Source organism: Callorhinchus milii, unplaced genomic scaffold (genome assembly GCF_018977255.1).
Source record: "Callorhinchus milii isolate IMCB2004 unplaced genomic scaffold, IMCB_Cmil_1.0 Scaffold22, whole genome shotgun sequence".
In the NCBI taxonomy this organism is placed as follows: domain Eukaryota; kingdom Metazoa; phylum Chordata; class Chondrichthyes; order Chimaeriformes; family Callorhinchidae; genus Callorhinchus; species Callorhinchus milii.
The window spans coordinates 5464409-5483279 of NW_024704763.1; the positions used below are offsets into that span (position 1 = coordinate 5464409).

The 18871-nt window shown below is 44.4% G+C and overlaps 1 protein-coding gene across 1 annotated transcript in view; it reads left to right on the top strand.

Annotated features, from left to right (window-relative positions):
• Positions 1-18871, top strand: part of mtmr10 (myotubularin related protein 10) — a 23068-nt gene continuing 4197 nt past the window's right edge. Inside the window, exons 1-15 of the mRNA XM_042342936.1 lie at positions 1-178; positions 287-344; positions 6966-7102; positions 7784-7856; positions 10603-10745; positions 12870-12960; positions 13329-13473; positions 13803-13890; positions 14360-14448; positions 14946-15076; positions 15496-15565; positions 16200-16270; positions 17076-17248; positions 17726-17896; positions 18498-18677. Coding sequence (XP_042198870.1) covers positions 35-178; positions 287-344; positions 6966-7102; positions 7784-7856; positions 10603-10745; positions 12870-12960; positions 13329-13473; positions 13803-13890; positions 14360-14448; positions 14946-15076; positions 15496-15565; positions 16200-16270; positions 17076-17248; positions 17726-17896; positions 18498-18677 — 1764 coding nt within the window. The 5' untranslated portion in view covers positions 1-34. The remainder of the gene's footprint in view (positions 179-286; positions 345-6965; positions 7103-7783; positions 7857-10602; positions 10746-12869; positions 12961-13328; positions 13474-13802; positions 13891-14359; positions 14449-14945; positions 15077-15495; positions 15566-16199; positions 16271-17075; positions 17249-17725; positions 17897-18497; positions 18678-18871) is intronic.

Below are 18871 nucleotides of genomic sequence, written 5' to 3' on the forward strand. Positions count from 1 at the left end.
TGGCGGTCTCTGTGCTGTCGGGGTCGGGCACTGGATGAAGGGGCCAGGGGGCGGGCGCCTCCTGCTCCCCGCCTACAGTCCCCGAGCTCTGGCTCCGCCGCAGCGGCGCGGGATGTTCGGGGTGTCCGGGATGAAGAGCTCGAAGCCCAGCTTCAGGTCCTATCTGCCGGCGGCTCAGGTACTGAGGGGCAGGGCGCGAGGGGCCGGGCCGCGGCCGCGGGGCCCGGCCGCCTGGGCCTCGCCTACACTTACTGCCGGTTACTGACCGACTCTTTCCCCCCCGCAGAGCCCGCTGCCCAGCCCGGCCGAGGTGAGCCAGCGCTGCCAGAGCAAACTGCTGCCCGGTGAGTGCCGCCTCCCGCCCCTGTTACTGCCTGAGCCGCTCCCCCTGAGGTGCTCGGCATTCCCTCTGAACTCTCCCTGAAACCGGACCAGTCACTCCCTCCGACTCTCAGTCACTTCCCTGTAACTCTCTCTCTCTCTCTCCTGTATAAACTCTCTCTAAACTCCTTCCTCCACCCCCCCCCCCGGTTTTTTTCTCTCTCTTTTTTTTAATACCTTCCCCCCCTCCCCCCCCCCACCCCCTCCCCCTTAGTTAGTTAGTTGTGGGCCCTGTTGTTGGTTTGATCTGAACTGTGGCTGAGTTTATAAATCCAGGATGGGCTTTGCTGCCTTCGGTCAGGAGAGTGAGTGCGGGTTCGCAGGAAGGTACAGGAGGGTCTCCTGTCCGGCTGACCTGGTTGAGGAAATGTTTTGTTCTGTGTGTTTGGGAGAGCTTCGGCGAGTGCAGATGGACGACGCAGCTGATTTCTTTTTAAAACTGGGTGGATGTGGAGAAAGTGTCCTTTTTTTTTGGAGCGTTGTCTCCGGCGGGTCCGCTCCCCGCTCCCCGCTCTTCACTACCGGACTCGGACTCGCAGAGCGAGCCAGCGAGCCAGCGAGCGAGCGGCGGTCAGACGACAGAGCTTGCATCTACCCGGTCCGCTTTGCCGACCGTTTGGGGGTCGTGCCTCCCAGGTCCGTTTCACCACCTTGGATGGGCGATGACGTCTCTCCCCCCGGACTAAAGTAAATGACAAAAAATAGGGTTTGTAGTTGGAAGGTCCCAGGGCCAGTAGTCAGATTCTAACTACAAACCCATTTGGTCCAGGGAGAGATATCATCGCCCATCCACCGTCTCCTCTTTATCCAACAAATTCTTACGCTTTTACAATTGTACAATTTTCTTATTAAAAAGAGGGGGAGTGGGGAAGTGGACTGGCTAACAGCAGTGCTGGGTGACGGACCTGCGAGAGACCGGGCAGCCAATACTGACAACTACAGACGATCCACACGCAGGCCTAGCAAAGCGGTGAAGCAGACATGGGAGGAACAATCCCTAAAGGTCGGCAAAGTCAAAAGCGAATTGAGGTAGAACCAACTCCTGGCCTCTCAACACCGTTATGTGAGTCAGGTCTGGCAGTGAAGACTCTGGTCTCCAGGAAGTGACTGCAAACCAGCTGGTTTCTGAACATAATGATCTGAGACTCGATGGGCTGAATGGCCTCCCTCCTTTTACACTGTAAATTTCTATGATTTTAATCTGAAAATGTTTGAAATCATCTACAGTTATTTTCCAAAAGAGGACTTAAAAACAGTTACTCGAAATTCTAGTTTTCAAATACGATTCATTTCATCAAAAGACTTTTAAGTTCTTGTGATCTTCATTGAAAGTTTCTAAAACGGTCTTACATTTGTGGCCATTCAGTCAATTCACTTTACAGAATATTCTGTGAAGCGCTTTGAGACATCTAGAAGACGTGAAAAGTACTATATCAAATGCAAGTATTATTGTTATTGGCCTTCTTTTTAAATTAACACTGAAAACTAGAGGCTCTCAGAATCCAAAATTAAACTGATATTTCAAATTTCAATATTCCAACTATTCCATTTCATTCAGATCCAATGCGTGGCTTACAATATAGACCACAGTCACACTGGAGAGGTGCTGGTGGTGGGAGGGGGAAGGCATTTAAGAAAAATAATAACCAAAGAGCTTGCATCTTGCCTTCAGAATCAAGGGATATTGTAAGAAGGAGCAGCCGAGAGGCTACTGTGTTGATTGACCCCAAGGTACACAGGCAGACATGAGAAATGGTGAAGTGCTATTGGACAAGTGCGTGTTCTTTGACTGCACCTTCGATCATCTCACTCCTATAACCGCCAGCTCAGGCTCCTACTTTGACTTCGATTTGAAATGCATTGAGGCGTTTAACCACATGACTGCAAGCTGTTCGCATGCTTCCTGCTATTGACGTGTGTTTGTGCAGGTGGTGTGACAACTACTTTACCACAGAGCTTCTGTGAGCTATTTTATGTTCGTATTTCTAATGTATTGCTGAGGAGATTCTGTGGCCCTGTCCCTCAGCATTTGGCTGCTGCCGGTAAAGCTGCACATCACTGATGTCTGGGTGTTGGACACATCTGATTGTTGCATACTGTTAATTCATTGCTTGACTGATGCAGATCATGTGTCGACGATGCACTCTGCGCTGTCAAGAGGAATGGTGGCAATGCACTTGTGTGTTTTATCCTGAGGTTTGCTGGTCGTAAGGAATACCTGCTATCCACCTAGCAAGAACGTAAACCTTTGTATGTTGGATGTCTATTGACCAACCAGGGACTAACACTCTGGAGGTTGGGGCGGGAGAGGCACACTGCCCCTTGATTTGAGGTGGCTCCAGGGAAGCATGCTTATCAATGGAATATCGGACAGTGTTGGAACAGAGTGCTCACTCCATATCAATCGGAAACTATGGGTATATAGATCTACGATGGTAACTTGGTTTGAAAACTCTTAGGCATGGTGTTGGGTTGTCAATCGTGTGTGGTTTTGTGGGTGTAGCAGCATGTACCTTACCTTTGTGGCTGTTTTTCACATGCGGGTCTGGTTAGGTAGCAGGTAGCATTTGAGAATCCAGCATTTCAGGGGAAACGTATGTAGGAAGGAAGTCAGTAAAATTCTGGCTGATTCCACTCGTGATTTTTCTTATTTCAAATTTTTAAATTTATTATTTAATTAAGCTGGATAAACTAAACCGATGCCTCATGTCAGTTGGTGCATTTGAGAGGAAACATGTAAGAACATATCTGTGCAGACGAAACACATTAACTACACCTGGAGAAGAGTCTCCGGGGGTGTGGGGGCAGGAGAGGAGAGAGTCTGTCGAATTTCACAGAAAGCCAGCAATGAAAGAAATTGGAGACAGTTTTAAATCAAGACATTTCGGTGAAAATGAGTTTGTTATAAAATCAAGATCCATGATCAGAGGGCTCAGTGTTCTGATTAAATGCTAAATGGAATTGTTGCATAAATTGATGAATTGATTCTGCTTTATCTGGCAGATAAAAGCATATGTTGCGTGTTTGAAGGTGAGTTTGTGATAGAGAACAAATAGGTGGGGCTGTGAAGCTTTGGGACATCGTGTGTGGATATTTGCATCAAGTTTAAATAGATCCCTTTGAAGTAGTTGGGCTGCATTCCATACTGGCTGCAAACGCCTGCTATCACTGTGGGATTTCCATGTGGACTCCAGCCCTAAACCTGGTAATGATGTGGTCTGATCACCACTGCTGTAACTTTTCTTCCTTCCTCCACTCCACCAAACCCACATGCACTATTGTAACTACACCACCACAAATGCTTTGTGTTGATTTGCACACCGTTGTTCGTGACTCTTCCTCTCCCCCCACCCATTCACACATATGCTCCCTGCTGTCACTCCATATACATTGTGTGTCATCAGCTTTCAGTAGAAAAGCTCTAGTTTGCATAGAGGCAAATGGAACAGCGTACAGTTTCTCATTGTCCATCATGTTTCTTATAGTCGCCAAGTCTAAACAACTATGGGATTCTGGAGTAAAACAACAGCAGACAGTGGTGTTGTTCCAATTAAACGTCAAAGGTGTGTGGTACTGGCAGCAGCTACCGCGTGGTTGTTAAAATCACAAGCTTTTGTTGGGTGTCAGATGAGCAGGGGCATGTCCTGTGTGGTTTTTTTTAACAGAATCCCAATCACTGTGCCTCACTGATTCCAGTCAGAATGTTGATCTTTCATTTGTTCACTTCCTCAATCTTCCTAAATTCTTATGCAAGAGCGAAAGGAACAGAAATGTTTCCCCCATTGCAAGTACCCAGTGTCAGTAAAAAGAAGCTCGGTTAACTGGTGAATTGAGATGTGGCAAACTCATTTTAAAAAGAGAGGGGACACAGACCCTGTTATTCAGAATGAGTGTTGAATCCAACTGTTGCCACAGTTCAGCGTTAACCTTATTAGTAAAACTATTCGTTGGCTTCCAAACACAATTAAAAGCAATGCGCCAGAAGCGGGAGGCTGTGTTCGGAGCCTTAGGTTCTTATAAAGTTAGTATCAAATAAATAAATAATCTTTGCGTTTGATGGAGCGCCTTTCACATCAGGAGGGTATTTCAAAGCGCTTTGCAGGATTTACTGTAAAGTGTAATGAATGTTTTTATAGGCAAATTAATAGCCACTAATTATGTACAAAAAACAGTATCAAAGGGTATCTCCTTGTACCAAAACCCGGGCACTGTATACTTAAAACCAGGTGACTGATGTATATCACATAAATACATGAATAAGATGAGCAGGATGGGAGCAGATGTAGTTCCTGAGTTGAAAGTGGAGACTGGTTTACATTTCTATTATGTGAAATCCTGCAGAGTTCCAGGTGTGTTTTGGGGATATTCCTGTCTTCTATATAATGCCACCAACATGCTTCTTTCTGTGCTCTGTTCTGTCTTTTTCATTTGTTTTTGAAAACAGAATGTTTGAAAGCTTGGACCTTGCAACACATTTCACTATTGCTTCAGCTCTTGTACAGGTAAACAGTGCTGAAAGTAGCTTGCTGAACAGGCAGAACCAGTAGTTTATTTGGAAACAACACTTATCTGAGCTGTTTGTTACACGAGGCTAACAGCATGGGACCCAATGTTTTGAAATTGTTTGCACAGGGTGTGAAGCAGTGTATGTCTGGCAGACTTTCTAAATATCCAGATGTTTCCAGCCTCGAGGCAGGTCAATGGAGAAACGTTTTGCTAGTTGGTGGTTTGGAGACGGGACTAGAAAACTCTTTACACATTTAAGACATCCATTTGAATTGAGCTGTGACTAAGGCAAGGAAAATTCTCTCCCTCTGACTGTGAGAAATTAGTTTGAATGATAACTACTCAGTGGGTACTGCCCATCATTCAGTAAAAATGAGAGTTCCTTTTAGAGTCACAGATAAGTAAGCGTGTGAGCCAAGGGCTCGATGGATAGGGCAATCATCATGACACATACCAATATTTTGTATCTGATAAACTGCACGGCCGACATTATACTACATCAACGGCAGCTGGTGTGTGAATGCGTGTCTACATACCTGTGTCTCTGTGTGTGTATGTGTGTGAGCATGCGGCAATGAACCAACGTTTTAGTGATGAGGTTAAGCTACTGCTGTGTGATGCAGATTGTCAGCCTGATGCTGTGGACTTGAATGCAGTGTTTATAACCTCTCCAGCCTCCTGTGTGACCGGTGAAAAGCACCAACTAATTCTACATCCCTTTTGCTGTGGATGTGCCTATGCATGTAAGTAGTGTAAATTGTGTGTAATTACTGTGCTTGGCTGTTCAGAAGCCAGAGCGACTTGTTGGGAGTTTATATTTTCTGCTGGAAATGGGCTGGTGAGTTCCCAGGAGGCGAGGGTTGACTCCTTGTTGAATTAGATGGAAACGCTGGGTGTTTCCTGTCTGATGGCACGGCACCACTTGTTTACTGCACTTAGCTGGCTTCAAATCAACTTCAATGTCATCTTTCCGTAAATGGTCTGTTTCCTGGCATGGATTCAAAACTGAGGGTTTATGCGATTATAAGAGAACACGTTAGCTAAGCACTGAGTAGATCTCGGGGGCAGTGAGGGTGGGGGTGGAATAAGTACCATTGTGACAAAATTACACATCCTTTAAATGCTGTGTACTCCTCCTTCATGTTCCTCCCGGAGAATAACCGCCTTGCTTTCTCAGTAGGTGACTTGACTTAGTTGCTATTTTGGTCCACTTAAGTTAAGGGAAGTGATGAATGGGTTCAAAGGACATCACTGTCTCGCTTTGTCTTTGTACTCCTGCTTATCATAAGCTACATCGCATGAAGGGCGGGCTGCAACTTAGGTGGTATCACGCTCACTTCTGATACAGATAGCTGTGTTCATACCCCACGTCAGGACTTGAGCTCACAGTCCAGGCTGACATTCCAGTGCTTCAGATAATGTCTATGGACAGATCCCAGGACACTTTTGGAAAAGACAAAATATTTATTCCCCCGCTGTGTGGTCAACTATTCTCCATGTTAATTAATTGTTCATGGCTATGTGTGGATTTTTATGATATGCCGGCTGTAATTTTTGCCTCCAAATACTCAGGAAACACAAGATGAATAATGTGCTTTGAGACATTTGTCATTATCGATACTTTATCAAATGCAAGAATTTTCTTCTTTCTTACAATTGGATCTGGTGCTTTTGAATAGTGAAGAGCCCATATAAGTCCTTGTGTTGTATGAGAAAACTGAGCATTGAAAGTATTGTTCTGGGTTCACCTTCCCAATTCCATTTAAAATCTTCTGTACCTGTATACAGCTTTCTCTGAGATGCATCGTTTTAAGGTTGAAGCGTCCTGGCTTATCTAATCGTTGTTCATACCACATTCTTCTAACACTGGGGATCATCCTTGTTATCTCCTCTCCACTGCCTCCAGAGCCTTAAGGACCTTTATCAGTGATTCTGTTAAAGAGCTCAGTATTTGTGAGATATGATGTACCTTTTTAGAAGGGCAGGCTGACTTTCTGATTTGCTCATATTTACCCAGATGTTCTTACTTTGTTTTTGATGATTAATTGATGTTTGATGATGGTTGTACTTTATTGCAGGAGAGCTGGTGGTGAGTGAGACGTGTAACGTGAGGAAGTGCATTGCAGCGGACACGAGTGTACATGATCTGTACGGATCTCTGATCTGCACTAACTTCAGGATTTCCTTCATTACCAAGGACGTGACCCCTTTTCAGGTACCTTCACAGTGGCATTCTAATATTTAAGTGTAACGCTTCCAGTGGTAGGAAGATTCTCAAAGGTTCCCAAGGCACTGACTCTATTGGACTATCACCTTCGGCCTAGACATTGTTGAAACAGAGTCCATAGATTCTTTATAAAAGGCAGTTAGATATTGGAAAGGAGGAATATTTAAAGAAGATGGGGAGTAACCAGGGGAGTGGGGTTTGACCTGGTGGCTTAGAGCAGTTCAGAGGAAGAACAGGCCAATGACCTCTCTATGATCCTAGTTGATGTGATGACTCCTTACTCATCCACATGGAGTATTCCCTTTCGATGTGGAAAATTCCTGGTTTTGTGGCTCTGAAGGGAGGTTCCTGAGGGTAAAGGTGTTGCTGGTTGATCAAGGCACTGGCTACTGGTCCTGGAACTCAGGCACTTGCCGGAGGTTTACAAATCCCTGAAAGTACTTGGTTTGGAAAATGCTATTATAACTTGCAGGGAGAAGTCTCTTATTGATTGCTCCAATGGTGTTTGTGCAAATCAACTTTTACTGTATTGAAAAAGTTTAGTGTATGTATTTTGCAAATGCTTCGGTAAATGTTCAATTTGGAATGTTGCTTTTCTCCAATGTAAAGAATAGACCCTGGTGCTGGCTCACTGTTCTCCCAACCGACTCTGTCCATATTTTCCTACAGAAATTTCAATACCAAAACCTATTGCTGGAGGAGCACGATGTATCTCTGACTTGTGTGGAACGAGTTGTCGCAGGTACTGTACCGTTTGTAAAAACTGTTACTGTCGGGCTTCATGTCTGAGTAATGGAATCCACCACCAGCAGAAGGTGTAACTGCACATCAGGGTGAGGTTTACGGTTCCTAGCTTGGCCTCCAGATTGTTTACCAAATTGCATTTATCCCCAGGAGAGGGGAGAGTTGAGGGGGCAGGTACTTCACTCTCCCATATAGTGGTTGCTTGTCAGCAGGCTGGTGTCCAGAATGTCTTACGCTCTTGCACACATCTCCACATTCAGTGGAATTGTAGGTTTTCCCAGAGAGATAGAGGGTGGTTGTCACAGTTTTATTTTTGAATGACCTTGGGAACTGTTTATCTTTATCTTTTCAGTGGAATTGTAGGCAAATCCTTGCATTTGATATGGTGCCTTATCACATCATTGAGCTATCTCGAAGCGCTTCACAGAATATATTGTTAAGTGGAGTGACTGGGTANTTTTTTTACCTCTGGACCAGGCGTCTTCACACAGTACAGTACGCATCAAATAAACCAAGTCCTCCGTGATACTAGTTGTCCATTCAGTTTGAAATGGAGGAATAGGGATTTTGATACATTGAGGGGAAATGGCCTATTTGCAGTAAACGAAGTAGCTCATTCACATTTTGCCTTGAACCAAACTTCTGAGACCTCCCAGACTCACACAAAAAATAGATATATTGCATTATCTGCTGTGTTTATTTTCGTTCTTTAAAAAAATTAATGCATGAAAAATTGTTGCAGTGCCATTAAGAGATTAAGGGTTAAAAAGATTTAGGACTTGGTCCAATTTCAGCTTGTATAAGCTGGTGGAAACTGCTGCTGAAGCACGAGGTCATTTGCTGTGCTTTTGAACCAGAATGCCTCATACTGTGTGTTTTGTCTAATTAATATATAATGTATATATTGCATACACTTTTAGTTAGCATACGCATTGCATATAGTTCTACTGCACACTTTGCTTACAGTAAATCAACAGTAGTCACACCCTGTTCCCCCCATGATGAATGCTGGTGAATCTAACTTAATATAGAGCCATTTATGACCCAATAGGTGACATTGCCCCACTATTTGGCCCATTATATTAGTGTTGCTCTAATGAAGCCATCTATCCAAATCCCAAGTACTGCACTTTGCCGGTATCTTCCTCCACATATGTTTATCCACATTCCCGTTTAAAAGGCCCAGTTTACAGCTACCCTTGGAAAATGTTTCCATATTTTTATATCTTTGAGGAAAAAAACCTTCTCCTAATTTTATGCTCTCTTGCCCTGAAATCAACTTCCAGCAGAAATAATTTTTCATCACTTAGCCACAAACCATTTTATTACCTTGAATACTTCTATCATATCGCTCTTCTATGCTCTAATATGAAAAAACGCTGACATCCTAGGAAAAATAATCCTCACAACCATCTCTTTCACACTGATAAATTTGTGTCCTCGTGTGCTGAAATCATCTTCCAGCAGAAATAGTTTCTCATCATTTAGTCTGAAACCATTTCATAACCTTGAATACTTCTATCATATCGCCCTTTTCCACTCTAATGTAAAGAGTCTCCAACCTCTCCTCATATCTATGGCTTTTCACCTCTGCTCCTTTGTGAATTGCTTCCTCCCCATAGTTATAATATCCTTTTTATAGTGCAGCACCCAAAACTGCAGCCTTAGCAGCTTGTTATATAAAAAGAATCATTGCTTTGCTTTTGAATTCAACAGCTCTATGTATAAAACCAGAATCTGATTTGCCCTTTTTATGGCCTCTATCTGTGTTATCTTTAATCATGTTCGCAATTGTGCCCCCGTATCCCACTGTTTCTCCACTCCACTGAAAATATTACCACTTAGGATATATTCTATTTTCCAGAAATCCGCCTACTCTGTTAACCTATCAACCTCCTGTAGCCTCCTGCCCTCTTCGTCACTGTTAACGCCTCCTAATTTATTATCATTACAATCATTCTCTCTATGCTTATAGCCAAATCATTAATATAAATAGAGAATAGGAGCAGGCCCACTCATCACTGAGGCACTTCACTAACGACTCTCTACCAATCTGGAAACAACTTTTAATTCCACTCTCTTGTCACCTCTGCTTCAACGATTCCTCTATCCACTTTACTGCTTTGTCAATCTCATTGCACAGTTTGATTGAGACTCATAATACCCATTGAGTGATATTTGACAAAATCCAAAGGTTTATTTCATATGGTAAGAAGCAGTGATTCAGCAGTGACTGGTTCACCTGTAAAGTTACAAATGAAGTGGGTGCAGTGAGTGTAGATTAGGAAAGGAACTGATTCTTAATTTATGCCAAAAGTACGAAGCCAGTTTTTTTTGTGACGTGGTGTACTACTTGTGAGTGCCTGGGTCAGCATGTTTGCTTGTGTACCCAGCTCCATGCGTGCCCATCCCATGTATACCTGTGTGTGCCCTCATGAGCACCTGTGCCTCAAATGTGGGTACCCACGTGTTCTTATTGTGCAAGTGCCTCCAAGCGCATGCTCTTTCTAATTCATTGCCAAAAATTATGCAAATGTTATTGTGGGAAGTTGTATTAATAAGAATAATCCTTGCATTTGCTATAGCGCCTTATGTTGTTGAGATTCTCAGAAAGCTTCACAGAATATATTGTAAAGTGGAGTGACTGTATATTTTGTGGGCAGCAGCCAATTGCACACAACAGTGTCCCACAATTATTGTATGTGGCACTGCATGGATTAATTGTTCTGTTGTCCCTTTTTCAGTAAACGATGCTCGGAAGAAAAGGAAGGTCCTGAGCTCCAACCAATTCCTTAAGTTTAATCCCAATGAACTGATCATTTATTGCAAAGATTTCCGTATCATACTGTTCCGCTTTGACGAAGCTGTTCCTGAATCTGCCAGGAAGGTAATACCACATAACGCTTCATTTACATTTTATCATTTACCTTTATGGAAATTGAGTTGCATCTCTTCAGAGCCAGGCTGCGGGAAGAGGAGCTAGAGAGAGGGACTTAGCTTACAATGTGGCCCTTGACCCAAGGCACACATGACTGGGTGTGCGCACTTTTGCTTTCCGCATTGCATAGAAATGTGCTAGTTGTGAGCAGGCTATTTCTAGAGGAGAAAGGGACTGCAGAGTAGGAGTCACTTACAGTCGAAGGATCAGAGTTTGGGCAAAGGGAAGAAAAGATTGGGGTTTCAGATGGTTAGGTTGTGGGTTCAGAGTTGGGTTGTGGTTCGGGCTTCAGATGAGTTGGGGTTGAAAATTGTAATGGGTGGGGCGAAGGCTGAGGATGGATTGAGAAGATAGGTGGGGCTTAGGGTGATGGTAGCTTTAAGCTGCTGCTATCCTGGAGTTTTTCTAGCATTAAAACTGGGAAGCGTTTCTCTGGCATTGTGAAACCACATAAAAGTCTCTCAACACCTGTTCAAACTCTGAGAATTGAACAAAATGCTTCAAACGGGAAGCATAATTACGGAAGGTTTCTAAACGTCTAAAATGTCAGAATATCCTGGATCTGCAAGTCTTCGTGTGGCATGAGCCCAAGGCAATGAAACGGCAACAAAGCGCGTTTGAAGACTGTTATTTGGAAAATGTGAATAACTGTTCTCAGCAGCATTCAACAAGAATGAGCTGGATGTTCGCCCAAGCTGCCAGTTTAGTTAATGTAATTTGCAGTGGTGTGGGCGGGGCATTAGTGGGGGTGGGGGCCGGGGTGAATGAACTCCAATCCACCCAAAACAGTTAAAATTTTACAAAATGCGTTACCGTTTCGAATTGATTCTTTCAGCAGTGTTTGCGTGCTGCATTTAATATTAGATTGACTGACGCAAGTGTAGGGTGAGGTAATGCTGTCCGTTATTATAATAATGATACTTGCATTTGATATAGCGCCTTATCTCATCTTCAAGACGTCTCAAAGCGCTTCACAGAATATACCGTCAAGTGAATTGACTGTGTGTTTGGGTGGAATGAGTATCTGAGTGGTGCAGGCACAGGGAAACAATCTCACATGGATGCTTCTCACTGAAGCGAGAGGCCCCTTGTGTAAGCCACAGAGGGATCAAACCTTACGCCCAGATCCAATGTGGTTTGTGCGGAATTAAATACATCGACTTAACAACAGTGCTCACAGCCTGTTGGGCAAAATCATATTTTTTTCAGAAGGGTGCAGCTATGGCTACGTCAAAATAGCCGCTGGGTGTTTTTTAGATTGTAAATAATTTACAGTCAGATGCTGCAAATAGCAGTGATGTGTTGGGTGGGTGAGCTGAGGTATTCTGATGTGATCATGTGGCCAGACTGACTGCAGCACTGGAAACCTGCATGGTCTGTACAAGAGTCTCTTTCTTCTGTGTGAGGGAAGCGACGCTGCTCTTTAATGAATGGGTCTCATTGTGTCAAGTCCACAATGAAGCTGGAAGCCTCTGAAGCACTAGCACATACACCGTGGAATGGAGTCATAATCCACCCCTTGTGCTCAGCAGAATGAGTTGCAGAAAATGCGATTGAATTTCCTCACAATACCTATTTTAACTCTTTATTTACATTTCAATACAAACTGTAAAGCCCACTCATAATGTTTTTTATATATACGCATACACACACATACAGACCCATGGTCTGTAATAATAATGCTTACATTCAGTGCAGTGCCTTTCACGTTAGCAGGACATCCCAAAGCACTTTACGGGATATTACTGCAAAGTGCAATGAATGTGTTTTGTGGGCAAACCCCAAAATGATTACCTTAATGTACAAAGGTGACATTCCAATAGATGACCTGAAAGAGTTGGCTTTATTTGCATTCTCTGAATCGTCTAGATGCTTGAGGAGAGGAATGTTAAATGGAGTGGGATTATAACAGCAACTTGCATTTATACCCTCACACAGGGTAGTGTCTCGGAGCGCTTTAACTACATTTACCAGTGTAGTTTTTGTAAAATAACATTCCAGGATTCTGTGCAATGTCCATGGTACCTGAAGAGTATTGTTCCTTAGCAAAGTTCCTTTGATTTATTTTGCCAGCTCTGCCTTGCGATTGCACATTATTCACAGCCAAAAGATCTTCAGCTGCTGTTTGGGTTTGCGTATGTTCGAGAGCAGCACCAAAATCCGGGTGAGTTGGTGTGAATGAGAGCTGTGTTCAAAGACCCCAATCCCTGTGCTCCTGCAACATATTCGTTTTAACTTGCAAGCTGCAAGCCAAGATCGTAAGCCAAGTGCAGGTTCGTTATTCGTTCGACATTTTCACATCTGAAAACTTGATGAACCCTGAAAGTGAACCAGTCCTAAAACTAGCCTTGCTGGGGTTTACCACTCATATGATTTGTGTGTTAACATGCACATAATTGACATGCTTCGGGTATAAGTACGTTGGGAATATTTGAGGGGTGACCTTTACTGCTGTGCAGTAATCCAAGGTTTCTGTGCGTTGCATTCTGTGCAGTTTACATAACCTGATGATCTCCTAATCTTTGCTCTCAGATACCAAAGTGAATGGTGAGTTTGGAGATGGGCAACAGACTTCTCTGTTTGAAAGTTACACTGACTGGGACAGAGAAATTAAACGCACGGTGGCTTCGGAATGGAGAGTCTGCTCTGTCAATGAGCGCTTCACCACTTCGTCAAGGTGGGTGGCTCTTTGAGTTCCATGAAGCACATTTTAATTGTGTTTTGCTGTTCGTTCCCCTCAGACCAGTGTTGTACTCAAGTGAGACCAGTTCCACCATAGCTTGTATGATTTAAATAACACAAATATTAAATGAAAAGCTGTGTCTGTACGCAATTGGCTGCCGCATATCACCCACAAAATACACAGTCAATGCACTTTGCGTAACTTACCCCTCTTCCTGTCTTTAAAACCCTCCTAAAAACATATACTCGTTTTCAGGTGTTCTTTTACATGAAATGTGCTGTACAAAATGCGAGTTATCATTTCTTCTCTTTTATGGTTTGCAGCCTCCCGGAATATTTTGTAGTCCCGTCCTCTCTGGCAGATGAAGATTTGAAACAACTGTCTCCTTCTTTTAATGGGGGTCGGATTCCTGTGAGTATCTGAAAATTGCAGTTACCTCGCTCCCTGGGCAAACGGGCTTTGAAGACGAGGGCACAAGTTTTAGATTGGGAAGGACTTCTCCCAGTGGATTGTTAGAGTATGGAATAATTTACCAGGGGTGGCTGTTCAAGCAGTCGTTTGGGGCATTCAGAAGAAGATTTGGATGAGCATGTCCAGAGGAAGTGTATTAGTGGGTGTGGGAAAAGTGTGGGGAATTGGTTGCAAAGCTCATTGGAGGAGCAAAATCCAACATAAAATAAGCCAAAATGGCCTCCTATTATCTTCTACATTTCCACAATCTGGATCCTTCCTTTGACCCAGCTTGAAGCCTGTGTACTGAAGCCAGCCCCACGTATGGTGTATTGTGAGAGTGGGAGAACTGAGTCAGAGCACCATGTTGTCGGATGGTCCGATCACCTGAAGGATACTGAGATTGCAGTGTGTTTGTGTGTTTGTTCAGATGTGGTGCTGGCAGCATTCAAGCGGGAGCGCGCTGGTCAGAATGGCCAATGTCAGGCCCGGAGTCCAGCTGAGGAAGCACGACACCAGGTAACCAAGCCACTCGGGAGAGGGTAGGGTTGAGGCCACTTCAGATGGTTAGTTATGAAAGACACTGCATAAGTGCGAGTTATTTCCAGTCTTTAATCAAATACTCCTTCGGTTGAGACGTTAAACCAAGGTCCTGTCTGCCTGTTCAGGTGGATGTTGAAGATCCCAAGGCATTATTTGGAAAGAGAAGGGCGTTTCTCCCGGTGTCCTAGCCAACAATACACCCAGATTAATTTGGTCATTTGTTTCATTGCTGTATGTGGAACATTTCTGTGTACAATTGTGCTACCATGTTTGCCAACAAATTTATTTACTCCATTTCACAATAAATTCTGTGAAGTGCTTTGAAACGTCTTTCTGAAGTGATAAGGAGCTATACCAAATGCAAGGATTATCAACATTGGATAATATTTCCTTTCAAATGTGATCTACAAACGTACTGCAGAAAGTGCACCCGAGACTCTTGGGCTGAACAATATCTCTTCTCTTCCTCTTAGGATTCTCAAGGCAATAACTCAAAGTCACCCACAGAGGAGTGAAGTCTTCAAGTCTGACTTGGACAAGACGTTACCGTCGCTCCAGGAGATCCAAGCTGCATTTCACAGGCTGAAACAGCTGTGCATCAGTGGTGAGCTGCCAGTTCTGGGTGTCCGCTTGCATGCTAGTGAGCGGAGTATATTACAAGGTTATGGGGTGGGGGGGAAGGCAGGTAAATGGGACTGAAAAGGTTGCTTCTTTAAAAGAGCCAGCACAGGCACAGTGGGCTAAAGGGCCTTCTTCTTTGCTGTACATTTCTATGGTTCGATGGAGTGGGTGCTGAGAGTGGGAGTTTTGAGCAAGTGCCGAATGTTTCTTGTTTTTAAAGCAACTCAGCTGCCATGATGTCTCAGTTGCCAACTCACATGATTGATGCCGAAACCTAGCAGGTCTGGCTGCACGGCTGGCAATTCACAGCTTCCAGGTTACCTGCTGCTCAGACACTGACTGTTTTTTGAGTTATCAACGTCTGTTAATGTCCCTGCAATGTTTCTGATCACTTCTGTGCAGATTTATTTGAGGAGACTGATGAGAAGTGGTCGTCTTCATTGGAAAGCACTCGCTGGCTGGAGTACATCAGGTAAGACAGCGAGGAAATCCACATCCCCCTTTCTCCATCTACCCTGAGCTCCTACCCCACAACTCAGCCCCTTTCTAACCTAGGCCCATAGCCCCTCAGGAGGCACCGTGTCCCACAGTGTTTCTCCCCCCAAAACACCCCCTTTGTTTCCCGATCAAAACTTAATATAATAATGATCTTTGCATTCAGTATAGCGCCTTTTACGTCGGACAGACCTCCTAAACCATCTCTGACAATGCAACCTCCCCCCACCCCCACCAGCACTGCATTGGAGCCTCAATTTAGATACGTGAAATCACCCACAATTTGACTCTGAGGCAAGAATGCTACCACTAGCCAGGCTGACACAACGTCCACACAAGCGCCTGTACTTGAGTATTCAGGTATCACAGAGATTGACTGTTTGAGTGACTCCTCTGCTGAAGCTGTTTTAGCTTCTGCAGCATTGTTGCATTTTTATGCCACAAATACTAATAACCTTCTCCTTGGCTTGCCATTGTTATTGAATGTGTATCTCAAGCTGTGACACTAGTCACAGTTCACTACCTGTGATTCTTGTGTTTGTTTCTGTTCTGTGAATGTACCTCAAGCAGATTATTTTTCACTGATGGTTACAATCTCCGTGTTCCCCTAGGTTGTTTCTGAAGCACTCGGCGGAGCTGACCCAGTGGCTGGACAGCAAGCACATATCTGTGGTGATTCAAGGTGAATTCTCAGAGTCAGGGTCATAAACCTGTATCTTGTCTGTTTCCAGGCCTGGAAACATTCACTCTGCTGCCTCGTTGTGCCACAAGAACTGTTTGTTTATTGCATTATCACAATCTATCATAGGGTGCTGAAAAACATTGATTCCTGCAAGATATGTTTTTAGAAAGATTTCTCCCTTAGAGTGTGGGTATATTATATATATATGTGTGTGTATGTCTACATGTATTTGTATAGTGTTGCATGGGAGTGTGTGCGAACTGCATGGCATTTAGTGTTGTACACGCACAGGTTTATGTACTTGCTGTAAGAGCTCGGGTGTTTGTGTATTGCACGACTGCTTGTGTGAAGGACTGCACATGTGTGCACATGTGTGTGGGTGCTGCAAGAGGGAGGGATGTTGTATGCAGTAAAAACTTGCATCAGTCTGATCTGTATAATCACCTAATTTGTTGTTGTTGTACATCTGCCCAAGTCCCGGTCAAGAGGTTGCATTCTATGCAAATTTGACATAACTCACACTTTTATGAGTCATATTAAATCTGTTCCCAGCTGATACGACTTATGTGAGGTTTACAATGTATGGGTGTGTATCATTGGTCCACAGGAGTGTGGAATTAGTTCTCTGAAGATAGAGACTAAACCAAGAGGAATGACGTGCTGTCACCCACTCACTAGGCTCGTAATTAATAATGGCCACTTAGGTGTGGACTGTTCAGCAGCTGAGCGCAGCACCATCAGGAGGGGAACGAGGGGAGAAAATTTACTAAATCAACCTTGTATTGTATTTCTCTTTGTTCAACAGAGGAGGAAGGCCGTGATCTAAGCTGTGTGGTGGCCTCAGTGGTCCAGGTAATGCTGGACCCACATTTCCGCAGCATCCAAGGGTTTCAGAGCCTGATCCAGAAGGAGTGGGTTATCGCCGGCTACCGGTTCCTGGACCGCTGTAACCACCTGCAGAAATCCGACAAGCAGGAGGTCAGGCGCCGTTTGCCAATCTGTCGTTTTAGAAAATATTTGTTGTTGTTTTTAAACAGTGGCCAGGTGTTACCTTGTTTTGGGTGGTGGGGGGGAGGCAGCTTTAAAAGAAATCCCTGAAATACTAAATCCCTAATCATGAAAACTGCAGCACACAAGGAGTCTTGTTTACCCTCTAGTGCTTGCTCCCCCTCTGGAGGCATTTACTCTAATCCTATTGCCTTTCTTTCCCCCCCCATCATGTCTGTGTTGGAAGTCCACTCCCTCACTTGAGCTGTCTACTCTAATCCCATATCGCCTGTGACCAAGCATACATCAGATTTGGCCAGAGGTGGGGGGAATACCTGTGTGAGCAGAAATATTGTTGCCTGAGTGAGAATCAGCTGGAGGAAGTAGGTCGCTGCCGTGGCTAAATGTTTTGTAGATTACTGGGACAGGCGAGTGACCTACTCTCTGCCTTTGTGACTGTGTTTGCAGTGCCCGTTGTTCCTGTTGTTCCTGGACTGTGTGTGGCAGCTGCTTCAGCAGTACCCAGCCGCCTTCGAGTTCACAGAGACCTACCTGACCATGCTGTACGACAGCACCTGGATCCCGCTGTTTAACACCTTCCTCTTCAACTGCCAATCCCAGCGGGTACAGCAGAGCCAGGTCAGTTCAGCTGCAAACTGACGGTGAGATTACATTGTGTCTGTGCTGGGTGTGTTGCTCCACGCCATGTACCATACATACACGCATAAACCATACATACACACCCACACACCACATACACCCCCCACACACTACACACCCACCACCCCCCAGCGCGTGCATACATGCGCACCGCACCGCACACATGCCCCACACCACCACCTCACACCATACACAGCACACCAAGCACACATACACCACACCACTCACACTCTTTATACACATACACGATGTGCTGGCTGGCAATCACAAACTGCAGCCTACTAGTGGAGCCTGGAAGATGCGTGCTACAGCATTGTACACCTAGATTCAGGATGTGGGCTCCGCTAAATGCAGGCCTTCTCAGCTCTAGCTCTGAAGCTAACTATTGAAACTGTGAAGGGTCCGCAGTGAATCCTAAACGCTAATTGAAACTTCAGTGTTTCCTTTTTTGGCCTGAAAGTGGTTGGAGAGTTTCTGTGCCTGGATGAATTTAGCAGTGAAACATAGAACCTGATGTATTCACAATTCAGATTTCGGCTGTATTTTTGTCCTGATAAATAACTGTTTTTATATGTTGTAGGATTTTGCCATCAATGGGAACCTGCACTGTTCTGGGCCAGGGCTGAGGCTACCCAATGTGTGGGATTGGTCGCTGCAGTTTACAGAGAAGGAAAGGACTTTGTTCAACAACCCTCTGTACATTGGGAAAACTGCCAGCTGTCTACAGAATGGAACGATTAAAACCTTCAGGCGATCAAAGGTAAATATGTTGCAATAAAGTGATGGGTCAAAGAAATTAGTCACTCAATCCATGACTGCTTGTGGGATACTGCTATGTGCAATTGCCTGCCGGTTTCGCCCATAAAATAAACAGTCCACCCACTTTAAAATATATTCTGTGAAACACTTTGAGACGTGTCAATAAGGTGATAAGGCACTATATCAAATGCAAGG